The sequence below is a fragment of the Pagrus major genome, chromosome 8 (assembly GCF_040436345.1).
Source record: "Pagrus major chromosome 8, Pma_NU_1.0".
NCBI lineage: Eukaryota > Metazoa > Chordata > Actinopteri > Spariformes > Sparidae > Pagrus > Pagrus major.
The window spans coordinates 11,803,611-11,817,667 of NC_133222.1; the positions used below are offsets into that span (position 1 = coordinate 11,803,611).

Consider the following 14,057-nt stretch of genomic DNA (forward strand, 5'->3'; position numbering starts at 1 on the left):
GATTCCCACTGAAATACTTTTTGCTGCACATTAATGTTTTCTGTTATTAAGGGGCCAAGGATGTTACATGAAGTACACTGCTGAAGTGTCCTTCTATTGCTAATAAGAAAGCTGCACTTGCCATTTATGCAGCTTGTTTTTTTTGCAACCAGCACCACAGCTCCTTTGGGGAAACATGAATAGTGCCAAAAAGAAGCTGTGCTGGCTCCTGATTTTCCTCTCTGGGGCTTTCCTCTGGACCCGTTACCAGCTGCCCGTCAGTGCCAGACTGCATGAGCCTCTGCCAGTGACTCAGATTGGAGAGGATTTTGGAGAAGGTTCAACAAAAGGGGTTGAAAAGGCTCAGGGCCTGGAGGAGCCTCTCACTGCAAAACACGAATTAGAGCCCACAGATCAAACAACATCAGAGATGCATGTGGTTCATCATACGGATACAACTTCATATTTTAAAGCATCCACTCCCACTGAATCTCCACCATCATCAACGGCAAATCAGACTTTTGTGGCCCCTGAGCCTTCACAGGCGACACCCACACCCACACCAGCTCCAGCTTCTCCTGGTGAACCTCCACATATTAGGAGCAAATACCCTGCTGATTTATTCTCTGTTGAAGACCGCAAACGAGGCTGGGTGATCCTCCACATTTTTGGGATGATGTACATGTTCATCTCGCTTGCAATTGTGTGTGATGAGTTCTTTGTTCCTGCGCTGAGTGTGATCACAGACAAGCTTGCCATCTCTGACGATGTAACAGGAGCCACCTTCATGGCTGCTGGAAGATCCGTCCCTAAACTTTTTGCCGTCTTCATTGGAGTCTTCATCGACCACAGCAATGTGGGAATTGGCACAATTGCTGGTTCAGCTGTTTTCAACATTTTGTTTGTGATCGGTCTGTGTGCTCTGTTTTCACGGGAGGTTCTTCGTCTGACCTGGTGGCCACTTTTCAGAGATGTATCCTTCTACACACTTGACCTCATCTTACTCATCATTTTCTTCCTGGATAATGTCATAATGTGGTGGGAGAGCATGATGCTGGTGACCGCTTACACTGTCTATGTGATTTTCATGAAGTTTAATGTGCAAATAGAGCACGCCTTCAAGACCCAACTGCACAAACACAAGAACATTGTCAGAGTTATTGCTGTGGTGGAACCTGAACAGGTAAGCACTCGTGTGACAAATGTACTCAAATCAAATGGATTGTATAATTTGTCCTGTCTACAATATCATTAAATTTTCTTTCTTACAACGGAACAGTTTGCAGGCATTTGACTGACTTTGACTCAATATAGCTTACTTGCATGGAGAGCAAATCTATAGCTTTTAAGGATAACTTCTACTGTGATTTTATGTCACAAAGTTGAAAATTGTTTCTAATCTTTCAATAGAAATGTCATGAAAAAGCACAAATTATGTGTAATATTAAGAAAATCTTTCTTAAAAATCACGAATTTAAGTAACACATCACATAATGTGATGGTGAAAATGCAAAACAGATGCTGTACAAGGTCCTGCAAAGAAAATTGCTTGTTCACTCACGCATCATTTTGTCTCTCATTCAGTCATGCTCATCACAGAAAGCCTCTGAAAAATGTCCATGAAACAGTCAGAAACCCACATTACTCATCCCTCACGACATCTCTACTCCCACCTACTGTGGGCTCATCACAGGGTGAAATGTTACTTGCAAAGGCGTTGGGGAATGAAAGCTAACCAGCCAAACTAGTGCTTTGAAAAGCTACATCACTGTGCAAACCGTAGCATCAAAGGATAAAAAGGAGTAGCTAAAGGACAAGAAGATGCTGTCTGATCATATCTTTGGTATCCTTAGAAGTCAATCTGAAAATGTGTATACGTAAGAGCTAGTGCACAGAGTTACAACTGTAGGGATATGGCCTCTTCAGGCTTCTTTTTCTATACTGCTTTAACCGTTGCCCAACGTGATAAACGCTCCAAATGCCTGTTCCCTAGGAGGACATACCTGCAGGTGAGGATGGGTCAGGAGGGAGCTCTGATGATGTTGAAAATAACGAAGATGACATCGATAAAGACAATGATGACGATGTTGAGACTGAAGAGAAAGTGGAAGAAGAAGAGAAAAATATGAAGCCTCTGTCTCTAAAGTGGCCCGACACACCACGTAAACAAGCCACCTACCTCTTCCTGCTGCCCATAATCTTCCCTCTGTGGCTCACAGTTCCAGATGTCCGCAACCAGGTAAAGACCCAGACACATTTCTGAGATCAGGTCTGGTATCTTTAATGCCACAACTGTGTGTTTTTGCTTCTGTCCGGCAGAAATCTAGAAAATTCTTTGTGGTCACCTTCCTGGGCTCTATTCTGTGGATTGCTGTCTTTTCCTACTTCATGGTGTGGTGGGCCCATCAGGTCAGTTACTGTTGTAACATTTAGAGACGGAATTTGAGATGTGTTGCTTTGTTGTCTGAGTGTGCAGACAACCATTGATAGGCAACAGCGCTTAAATACAAAAAGACATGAGAGTGATTCTGTATCTTCTATTCAGTTTGAGCACGTTGGTTTAAACGTTTAGGTGGGTGAGACAGTCGGCATCTCAGAGGGGATTGTGACCATTCTGGCTGCAGAGAAAAAACAAAACAAAACCTATAGCAAATGCAACTATCTATCTTTGAGGTTGAGATTTTCCATTGAAGTCAAGTGTTCATGTGAGGTTGTGTGCATGTGAATACCAGGCACCTGGTTGCAGCTATTGCAAATGTACACTTGTTTAATTCCATCTTAATCTCCCTAAACCACTGGATATTTCTGAAAGTAAGATCAAGATTGTGTCTCGAATCGGTCATGCTGAGAAAAACATTCAAGTCATTTTCCATTTCTGTAGCTTCTATCCACTCTGAACTCTGATTTTCACATGTAGGTGGGTGAGACAATCGGCATCTCAGAGGAGATCATGGGCCTGACTATCCTGGCTGCGGGGACGTCCATCCCCGACCTCATTACCAGTGTGATTGTGGCTCGTAAAGATCTGGGGGACATGGCTGTGTCCAGCTCTGTGGGCAAAAACATCTTTGACATCACTGTGTGGTGAGCTCTGATTAGCCTGATGTGTCTCAGTTGAAAAAGAAATGCTGATTAACATCCAGCTGGGTTTTTTTTGTCTCTCTTCCTCTCTTTCTTTATCAAAGTCTTCCACTACCGTGGCTGCTGTACTCAGTCATCCACGGTTTGGCTTCAGTGGCCGTCAGCAGCGATGGGCTCCTCTGTGCCACTGCACTGCTCTTCATCGCGCTCCTCTTTTTCATCACCTCCATTGCATCCTGTAAGAGGAAGATTAACAAGGTGCTAGGCTTGACCATGATTCTGCTCTACCTTATCTTCGTGGTGCTTAGCGTGATGCTGCAATATGGCATCATTATCTGCCCTGTTACTGTGGTTTAAAGGGCCTAAAATTACTGTATATGTTGCTGCATTTGTGCACATTCATGGACCAAAGTATAACAATTTAATTTCCAACATTTGATTTGATTATTTTAACTCAACTGCTTTTTATGATGTTACCGAGGAGGAATAAAACATTTCTCTTTTCCTTTAAAATACCTTTCTCACCAAAAGTAAAGCACATCATAATCATCACATAATGTCATATTCATCCAGTGATTTCTTTTTTTAGCTTCAAAAATCATTCTTTAGAAGAAATACCTACATACTCACTTGCTCAATCTAGTTACAGTAATTTGTAATATCACATTCCTGTACAAGTGAACAAACAGAAGCCTCTTTATGCATTTTTGTAAATTTCTCATTCATATTTTATATAGAAGATGCTATTTTTGCAGACAGAGGTTGAATGTTGTAAATATTAATAAATAGATACAAAAACTTCGTGTTTATAAACTGCGTCTGTAGCAGTCTCTCTCTCTCTCTCTCTCTCTCTCTGTGTGTGTGTGTTTGTGGTGTCCCTAAAATCTAAAATGAAAGTTGCCACAGCAGAGGCATGATGTGGGGAGCTCTTCACAGTGAAAGCTCTGATGTGTCTACTTTACCTTTTAAGTAAACTGTACATTACAAAATCTTACATAATATACATCTGACCAACTCTCTTATTTATCAAGCGTTGTAGATGTCCCTAAGCCATATCTTTGTAAATATGAAGATACAATTGGACATTTGCTATGTGACTGTCCAAATACAACAGCGTTCTAGAGGAAGTTAGACAATCATTGGCTAATTAAAAACAAGAAATCATACAATTATGGTTGAAGCGAAGAAAGTCTCTGAAAACAAGAACCAGAAAATACAACAAACTGTTAACTTACCAGTTCTATTTGGTCAATTTCATATCCATTATGTCATCTCTCCCATATTTTGAATTATGTATTATAAATTTGGAATATCTGTTAGGGTTATTATTAAGATAAGTAAGTAAGTAAGATAACCACGTTTTGCAATTTGTTCAATTAATTTTTAATTCACTTTTATTTTACTATTTGTCTTGTTTTATTTCTTTATTGGGCTTAATTTATTTAATGTGTAATATAAGCATAATTTATTTGAATATTTCTTAATATAATAATGTCAAAATGAACACATTTGTTCCGCATGGCATGTGTGTGAATAGAGTTGGAGGAAAAAACTTGCCAGCACCACCTGCAGGTTGAAAAGGAGAGGTACATAAACATAACCTATGTCACAACATGCACAAGTTGCTAAAATCCCAGTGAGTAAACTTTATACTCATATTTCTATTGTCTGACTCTATTTACCTTACAGTATTATTATTGAAATATTCTTTATTTTTTCTTTTAACGTTTTCCAACACTTTGTCACTTCTGGGGCTCCATACAGGACAAGATATGAGGAGAAGTTGGAGAGTACAGTTACCTTTTCTTATATTAAAGACATCTTACATTGTCGACAGTGCAGTAGTACAGTATTATCAATCGTATTAGCATCATTGTATTGTAATGTGCACCACTATTTCCGTCTGGGTGGGAACAGTGTATCATGGAATAAATAGTTCCTATGTATTACATAACTTACCTTAAATTTGAAATATGACTTTACTGTGCCGAGGTCAGCCCAAAAATTTCAGAGGAGGCACCATAATTTCATCAATAATGTTATTGCCTTATGCACATGATACATTTTGGACTGGAGTTTAAAGTTAGTTGCCAGTTCAAATTCTTATTTGTCATCAAATAATCAAAGTATTATTTCCATCTTTCTTAAAAGGATTTCTAGTCTAAAGTTATGCAACATAATAGCATTAGACTAAAGCACCCCTTTTATTTTGCATTAAATTAAATATTACGATGGCAGGCTCATGTTCAAGTGAGAGTGAGACAATGCACATAATCCTCTTAGAAGACCTCAGGTATTAGGTATTATGCTGATCCATTGTGAAGACTTGTCCTGTGTCCTACATAACCCTTTGGCCGTTGGCAGCAGTTTGGACTATAGCTTGTGCCACAATACCCAGCTGTGGAAATCTGCTTTTGGAGATTTTTGCACCCCTGACTCCGCAAGGTAAGTCCCCACCTGTTGTTATTCAGTCTGTCTTTGTGCATTGATGTTTTGCCTATGCTTGTGTATTTACTGTATTTGTCTATTCTGTTCAGCTCTCACTCATTTCAAGCTGTTTCTCAGACACCACCAATGTGCAAAGAAAGTAGTCATGACAGCTTCTTAATGTACTCATCAATAGTGCTGTGGCAGACAAATATTTTCTGTCTAAATGTCATACTATCTCTGATGCTTCCTGTCATTTACAATAGGCTTTTATTTTCCAAGGAGTTGAGGATATGACATGAGTCACCCTGCTGAAGTTTTGGATTTTGTCACCCCATGTTCTGCTGGGGAGAGAGCTGGACTTTTCCATTTATGCAGCTTAATTCTCCATAGCCAGTAGCATCACCGCTCGGGAGGAAAATGTATTGTACAAGAAGGAAGCGACTGCAGCTGAGCCGGGTCCTGTTTCTCCTCTCTGGGGTTTTCCTCTGCACCCTCTACCAGCTGACCATCAGTGCCAGACTGTACGAGCCTTTGTCGATGCCTCAGATTGGAGAGGGATTTGGAGAAGGCTCGTCAGAGGGGGCCGAGGAGGCCACAGAAGAGACTCAGGGGCTGGAGGAGCCTCTCACTGCAACACATGAATTAGAGCCCACAGATCAAACAACACCAGAGATGCATGTGGTTCATCATACGGATACAGCAACAGTTTTTAAAGCATCCACCCCCCCTGAATCTCCACCATCACCAGCTACAAACCGGACTATTGTGCATTGCATCTATGTGTCCCCTGATCCTCCACCAGAGACACCCACACCAGCTCCAGCTCCTCCTCCCCCTGTAACCACCATCACTCCAGCTTCTCCTGGAGAAGCTCCACATATTAAAGGTGAATACCCTGAAGATTACTTTTCCGTCGAAGACCGCAGACAAGGCTGGGTGATCCTCCACATTTTTGGGATGATGTACATGTTCATCTCACTTGCAATTGTGTGTGATGAGTTCTTTGTTCCTGCGCTGGGCGTAATCATAGACAAGTTGGCCATCTCTGATGATGTGGCAGGAGCCACCTTCATGGCTGCTGGAGGTTCTGCTCCTGAGCTTTTCACTTCATTGATAGGAGTCTTCATCGCCCACAGCAATGTGGGAATTGGCACAATCGTTGGTTCAGCAGTCTTCAACATTTTGTTTGTGATCGGAATGTGTGCTCTGTTTTCACGGGAGGTTCTTCGTCTGACCTGGTGGCCACTTTTCAGAGATGTATCCTTCTACATACTTGACCTCATCTTACTCATCATTTTCTTCCTGGATAATGTCATAATGTGGTGGGAGAGCATGATGCTGGTGTCCGCTTACACTGTCTATGTGATTTTCATGAAGTTCAATGTGCAAATAGAGCACGCCTTCAAGACCCAACTTTATAAACACAAGAACATTGTCAAAATTATTACTGTGGAGGAACCTGAACAGGTAAGCACTCGTGTGACAAATGTACTCAAATCTGACATTTCATGTCCTCAATGGACACATTCATGAGTGTGTTATTATGTTTTTACATCACTGAAACCCAGAAGAGTTACTAACTCAGTTTGCAGGCATTTGCTTAAAGCTGCCTTTATACTTTTAAGAATATAAGCATACTTATTTGTTACATTAGTGGTATATAATTGAGAAATCTATGGGGCTTTAAAGAACAATATTAACACCTACTGAAGACATATGTGTACCTCTTGAGTTAAAAAGGTGCAATATGTAAGAATTTGCCACCTGTAACATTCATACTCCAAACAAATAGGGAGCAGCTATCACAAGGTTAACCGCTAACTACTCCTAGCTGTAGCTGCTGTTAGCTAGTTAGCTCAATTAGCAGTGCAGCCAGCGGTCTTAAATGACTTTGGATTTTCAGGCCAGGGGTGGAGGGCACCTAGTAGAGAATGTGGCAACGAAATGGGCACCGGAAGCAGAGCTGGGCGAGCGGGCACCTGATTGGGGCTAAAATTAAACTAAAATTCTTACATATTGCACCTTTAACACTAAAGTAACACTGTCACATAATATGGCACTCCAAAGTGAAACCAGCCATTTCACTCATGCTTGATTTTGTGTCTGTACTCATACTGACACGCAGTTTGGTTTATTACTAACACAGAAAGTGAGTTTATGTAAATCATGTCAAAAGAGTGAAATGATCCTAGCGACGGCCTTGGGGGTCCAAAGCTGATCAGCCTAAGCAAACTAATCCTTTGAGGAGCTGCGGCTCTGTAGCCTCAACATATACAGTGTTTTACCCTGGTAAGTGTGATTGAGGCTTAATTTACACAAAGCAAAGCTACAGTATTTGTGCACACTCAGGATATTTGTTGAGCTGAATATACTGCTGGAGCTGGCTGTTGATGCTATTTCACATCATATGAAATCACGCAATAGTGTTCTTTTTTGTTTAAATGAGGTTAGCTACACACTAATAGACTGATACATGACACGTAGCTCCATCTTTTATTTTGTCAAACTCACAACACCCCTGAGAATATGCAATGTGTGAAATAGCAATGTATAAGCTTATAGTATACTGTATATACTGATATTGAAGCTCCACCAAAATGAAATAACTTTGGTCCATCTCTACCAATGAATGATTATCACTGAAAAAAACATTGCTGCACGCAGACTAATGGGGACGCTGAAGATAATGCCCCTCCTGCTCCAGAGGACAAGAATCGGTTAAAGGTAAAAATCAAACAATCAACCAACAAGCAACCAATCAACTGCAGACAGAAACACACACAAAACACAACATCCTCATACCCTTGACACTCACAATGTTCATTTATCAACATATTATACATCTTATTGACCTCTCTGCAGTCCTCCCAATGAACACACCTCCCTTCAAGTATGATATGATTGTCAAACACTAGTGTGTCACTGTCTGTTACTGTGAGTAGCTGTCGTAACTTCAGCCATCTCTTTCCCCAGTTGAAGCCGTCCCTTCAGCGAGGGGGAAGTTCAGCTTCTCTACACAACAGCACCATGAGAAACACCATCTTCCAGCTTATGATCCACACATTAGACCCTCTCGGCGAGGGTGAGTACATGTTGCCCATAATGACTAATCATTTCCTGTCGTTAAAACAGCTCTCATTATGAGTGTCTGTATACTACGTCCTTGTGATAGTAAAATGGATTAACAAAGTGTCCCAAATGAAGGCAGCACTAAGTCCAGATTGATGTTAAGCAGATAAATACCTACCACAGTCTATAGAGGGATCCATATGTAGGGCCACAGTGAAATATGAAATGTGAATGTTTATTAAACAATGTCTATTATGTGAGAGGCATACCAAAAGCGTTATTATTTCTGTTAAAGGGTAACTCCACCAATTTTACACAATCAAGTGTGTTTACAAGTCTTAGGAAGTTCTACTGCACGTGAAAAAAGTGGTATAAAGCCTTTTGTAATCTGATAAACTGCCTCCAGCGATGTCACCCAGTTGTAATAATGTTGGCACCAGGTTTTGAAAAGCAGTCCACTGGTCTGCATCACACTCCCAGAACACTGTCAGACTCATTATGGACAATTTAAAACCAAATGATCAAAATCGAAAGAGTAGAACTAGAATTATCACCCTTTTATTCCACGCATTCGTCTTCCTTTTCAAAACCTGGTGCCTACATTACCCATAATGCAACTTAGCCACTGGGTGACATCACTGGAGGCAAATTATAAGATTACATGCAGCTTCCTCTGGAATCACAAAATACTTTATACTACTATTTTCACATATGCAGTAGTACTCCTCAAGACCTGTAAACACATTTTAATGTGCAAAATTGGTGGAATGACTCTTTAAATTGTTAAGATAACAACAAATTAAACTTATCTGTCAACTAAGATGTGGTCCTGTGCAGTTTTCCAAGTGTTTTTTCCCTTTAAGATTACTGTAGCTTTATGGTGCTGTGGTTTTAATACTCTCACAGCAATGTTCACAATTTCTTGTTCTATGACTGCCTGAGGCAAGATCATGGCACAGCGTGTCCCAGTGTATCTACCTGTAACCCCGGCTCCTGGTTTGCGCGTCTCTCATGCCTCGAGGCAGCAAACACCCCACGATTCAGAAGCACAATAATCAGCTTTTGAAAGAGCCTATATAAGATCTAGATCACAGAAAGCAGCCCCTGTATCAACACACATTAACACATTATCTGTGTTCTTGGAGATCACTGATGACAGAGAGGTGCATCAAAGCAACATTTTAAATATCTGTTACTTACTTAACTGATCTAATTATGATGTGCTGCCAAACTAATTTTTGTTCATCAGATGCTTTGAATTTCATATCAAACTGGATGTTTGCTTTTGCTATATAAAGCTGTGTAATGCCTGGTTGTTTATATCGACCTTTGCCTGTGATTATGCATGCCTGAGGTGGGTGTATTTAATGTGAGACATTGGATCAAAGGTAACAGCAAATCCTTGCATTTAAAAAAAAAAAAAATATTTATGCCAACTTGAAAGAAATTGCTGCTTATGTTGTGTTTTAAATGGAGAGCAAAAGTAAGATCCTGTCTTGTTCTGCCCCGTGCCTGCTGTGCACTTCCTTTGATAAGCTCATTTTTACTTTCATGACATTGCTCTTTGCTGCAGGAAGGATTATGATGCTGTTGTTGTTTTTGATGTCAAACTGCCAGTATTACTGTGGCTGCTTATTTGTCCTTCATGCGACTGTTAAACTGTGAAATTATTGTATCGCCTGATTGCGAATGTTGTGCCTGTCTGATTGTTTGTAGGGAAATTTAAGGATAAGGCTGAGACTCTGAATAATGTGGCGAGAAGGACAGCAGAGAGCAAAACTCCAGACAAAAGTCAAGGTAACATGGAAGGATGTGATGGTCATCCTTCATTAAGCTTTCAGACTCATGAACAGAGTCTTAAAACTGCTCATCATCTGGGCTGCAAAGATCTGTCTCACATTAAAATCATACAGCCAGAATACTTCAGTGCATGAACTAATGAGTCAAACCTGTTGTCTGACAACAGAGCGATGATGTCTATCATCTGTAAATTACTGTAAACACCGCACCTTACCCTCTCGCACCTTATGTTCCTCTTACCTTTTCTCTTCTACCTCAGTATTTTATTTTATAGCTACTTAGTCATTTTATTGTATAGAGTATTTTATTGTTTTTTATATTGTATATAGTATTTTTTTGTATTTTGATTGTATTTGTATTTGAATGTACCCACTGCTACGATAACCTAATTTCCCCTCAGGGATTAAAAAGGTTATCTGTCTGTCTATCTATCTACACATGTAATGATGTAAGATAACTTTATCGCAGCCAATGGGAGAATTTTTTCTTCATCGTTTTGTGCTGCTCTGCAATTATTGGAAGTGTATACTGGGTGGTATGAATAAAACACAAGTAACATATCAAATTGGGTAGATGTACAATATACTGTATAAAACAAACTTACAATTGGTACTAAACTAGGGTTGGCTACTGTTCAATACCAATACTAATTCTGTTAGTACCAGTACTTCCGATACCGGTAGCGTTAGCATAAGAGGCATAAAGCAAATTGCACAAGATTTTGGGGATTCCCTAAGCATACGGTGGAGGAAAAGCTGTACCAAGGACTCAGGAAACCCCTTGGAAAAATAGGCAGAGGGGAGAAGTTAGCCTTTCTACAACGTGGTTAATGTTGTGGAAGGGTCTTTTTTAATCAAAATCATGATTTTTTTACCCTAAACCTAACCAAGTATTTTTGTTGCCTCTTCCTAACCAAACAGCGATAGAAACGAAAAGGAAGAGAACTGAGTTTAACAATAATAATTCAACAATATCACAATAAGTTATATTAAGTCCACACAGGACAGGAACAGGAACAACAGTCTCCTCGGTGTAAATACTGTGCATTACCCATTCAACCACTGGGACTTGCTATGATGTTGTAAGGAACGACACCAACGCAGTGATATGAACTGTAACGATACCAAGGGGGAAACCAATACTGGTATTGTAGTATCGGTATTGACTAGGTACCCAACCCTACTGAAGACTAGAAAAAATGTATGAATGTAATAAAATCCAAAGGCATAAACCTGTAAAGACATTAAATTAATTCAGTCCTGTCTCTACAAGGATGACCTCATATATGAGGCAAGTTTTAACAGCACATTCATTGCATTTCTCCACGACCAGGCCAAAAGCCTTAAAAAACTAATTGAGGGTTTCTTTAGATAGCTGAATGAGTAAGAGGCAAAACATTCAAGATTTCTGGGATTCCTTTCACAGGTGGTGGGGGAAAACCTGAGCCAACCAAAGAGCCAGAGGCTGCCCCAGCAACAGAAACAGAGAAGAAGGATCAGCCAGAGGACAAGAAGGTACTCTTCAATCCTGTCCTGGTGGTTATCAAAAAGCCCAGAAGTCAATCTTTGATACCTGTCTATGTAAGAGTCAATGTGCAGAGCTACAATTTGAGGCAAACGGCCTCTTGAGGCTTCTTTGGTATTTGCTCTTATTTCTCTTTTGCTTCTACGGCTGCCTTAATGATGTCTTTCTCCGACACTTCAGGAGGATGTGCCTGCAGGAGAGGATGGGTCAGGAGGGTCAGAGGACTCTGACAGTGATGAAGATGACAGCGATGAGGACAGCGATGAGTCAAGTGAAGAGGATGATGATGAGGATGAATCTGAGGAGGAGAAAGACGAGGAGACTGAAGATGAACCTCTGTCTTTAGAGTGGCCTGACACGCAACGTAAACAAGCCACCTACCTCTTCCTGCTGCCCATAATAGTCCCTCTGTGGCTCACAGTTCCAGATGTCCGCAACCAGGTAAAGATCCAGACACATTTCTGAGATCAGCTGAAGTATCGCTAATGCCTCAACAGTGTTTGGCTTTTATACCACCTACTTTGTCCTGCAGAAATCCAGAAGATTCTTTGCGCTCACCTTCCTGGGCTCTATAATGTGGATTGCTATCTTCTCCTACCTCATGGTGTGGTGGGCCCATCAGGTCAGTTACTGATGGAACGTTTCCTAATTGTGCACACGGACATAGAGCAGCTCTCACAAAGATTTGTGTAAACTGGAGGCTGAGTTCACATGAATCAAAAGATCTTTTAGCTGTAACCAGCCACTGTTTAAGTTGCTCTGTTGGTCGGTCGATTCCCAAAAATTTCCCCACTATTTGGTGGCCACAATTTTTTACCTTCGGCAGCATGAATTTGACGTGGAGGTCAAGTGTGTGCTCGGGGGAACAAAGGCAGGATAGCAGAAAACACGGTGACACCAGGAACAAAACAGGCGAACTGATAAAGATAGAGGGAAAGACACTTACTTAAATAAACAAAGGAGGGGAGGGAAGACTAAGAAGAGACAGGTGAAACCAGTAGGGCAATCAAAAAAGGTGGGAAAAACAAAGACAGGAAGTGGGAAGTAAAACATGTATCTACCAAAATAATACAGGCAAAAACAAAACAAAACCTATAGCAAATGCAACTATCTATCTTTGTGGTTGAGATTTTCCATTGAAGTCAAGTGTGCATGTGAATACCAGGCACCTGGTTGCAGCTATTGCAAATGTACACTTGTTTGTTTTTACACTTGTCCATCTTAATCTCCCTAAACCACTGGATATTTCTGAAAGTAAGATCAAGATCGTGTCTCGAATCGGTCATGCTGAGAAAAAAAATTTAAGTCATTTTCCATTTCTGTAGCTTCTATCCACTCTGAACTCTGATTTTCACATGTAGGTGGGTGAGACAATCGGCATCTCAGAGGAGATCATGGGCCTGACTATCCTGGCTGCGGGGACGTCCATCCCCGACCTCATTACCAGTGTGATCGTGGCCCGTAAAGGCCTGGGGGACATGGCTGTGTCCAGCTCTGTGGGCAGCAACATCTTCGACATCACTGTGGGGTGAGCACGATAGCCTGATGTGTCTCAGTTGAAAAAGAAATGCAGATTAATTTCTTTCTCTCCCATTTTTCTGCTTCTTACTCTGTCACTTTGTCTGAAAGTCTTCCAGTCCCGTGGCTCATGTACTCATCCATCCACGGTATGGCTCCAGTGGCCGTCAGCAGCAATGGGCTCTTCTGTGCCATCGTACTGCTCTTCATCATGCTCCTTTTTGTCATCATCTCCATCGCGTCCTGTAAGTGGAAGATGAACAAGGCGCTGGGTCTCACCATGTTCCTGCTCTATTTTATCTTCCTGGTGCTTAGCGTGATGCTGGAGGATCGACTCATTACCTGCCCTGTTTCTATCTGAACGTGTGAACAGAGGCCCTCTCTACAGCAGGCGATCTCTTCACTTCTGACCTCGGGCAGAACTGTTAACCCATATATGTGCAGATGGGTCTGGATATCTGTAGACACTGTGCAGAAAGCTACTGTAGTTGCTCTGCATTGCTGCCAGACAAAAAAAAAAGTCTGGTATGTCAGCAGCACTACACATTATACAACATTTTCTAGAACATGTTACATAATCACTTTTAGCAGTGATGGCAGCTTTTACATTCATTTTTATGATTACACCAGGAGATGCAGAACTACTGTCTATTATA

At 41.0% G+C, this 14,057-nt stretch overlaps 2 protein-coding genes across 2 annotated transcripts; both read left to right on the forward strand.

Moving 5' to 3' along the window:
* Positions 1-175: 175 nt before the first annotated feature.
* On the forward strand, positions 176-3,469 carry LOC141000908 (sodium/potassium/calcium exchanger 2-like). Its single transcript, XM_073471794.1, has 5 exons — positions 176-1,162; positions 1,973-2,218; positions 2,299-2,388; positions 2,897-3,063; positions 3,165-3,469. Exons 1-5 carry the CDS (start codon positions 176-178, stop codon positions 3,415-3,417), a joined length of 1,743 nt encoding a protein of 580 aa, XP_073327895.1. The 3' UTR covers positions 3,418-3,469.
* A 2,438-nt stretch (positions 3,470-5,907) lies between these two features.
* On the forward strand, positions 5,908-13,762 carry LOC141001579 (sodium/potassium/calcium exchanger 1-like). Its single transcript, XM_073472701.1, has 9 exons — positions 5,908-6,957; positions 8,155-8,214; positions 8,464-8,572; positions 10,276-10,356; positions 11,785-11,939; positions 12,064-12,324; positions 12,416-12,505; positions 13,245-13,411; positions 13,513-13,762. The coding sequence occupies exons 1-9, from the start codon at positions 5,908-5,910 to the stop codon at positions 13,760-13,762; spliced, it is 2,223 nt and encodes a 740-aa protein (XP_073328802.1).
* Positions 13,763-14,057: the final 295 nt, after the last annotated feature.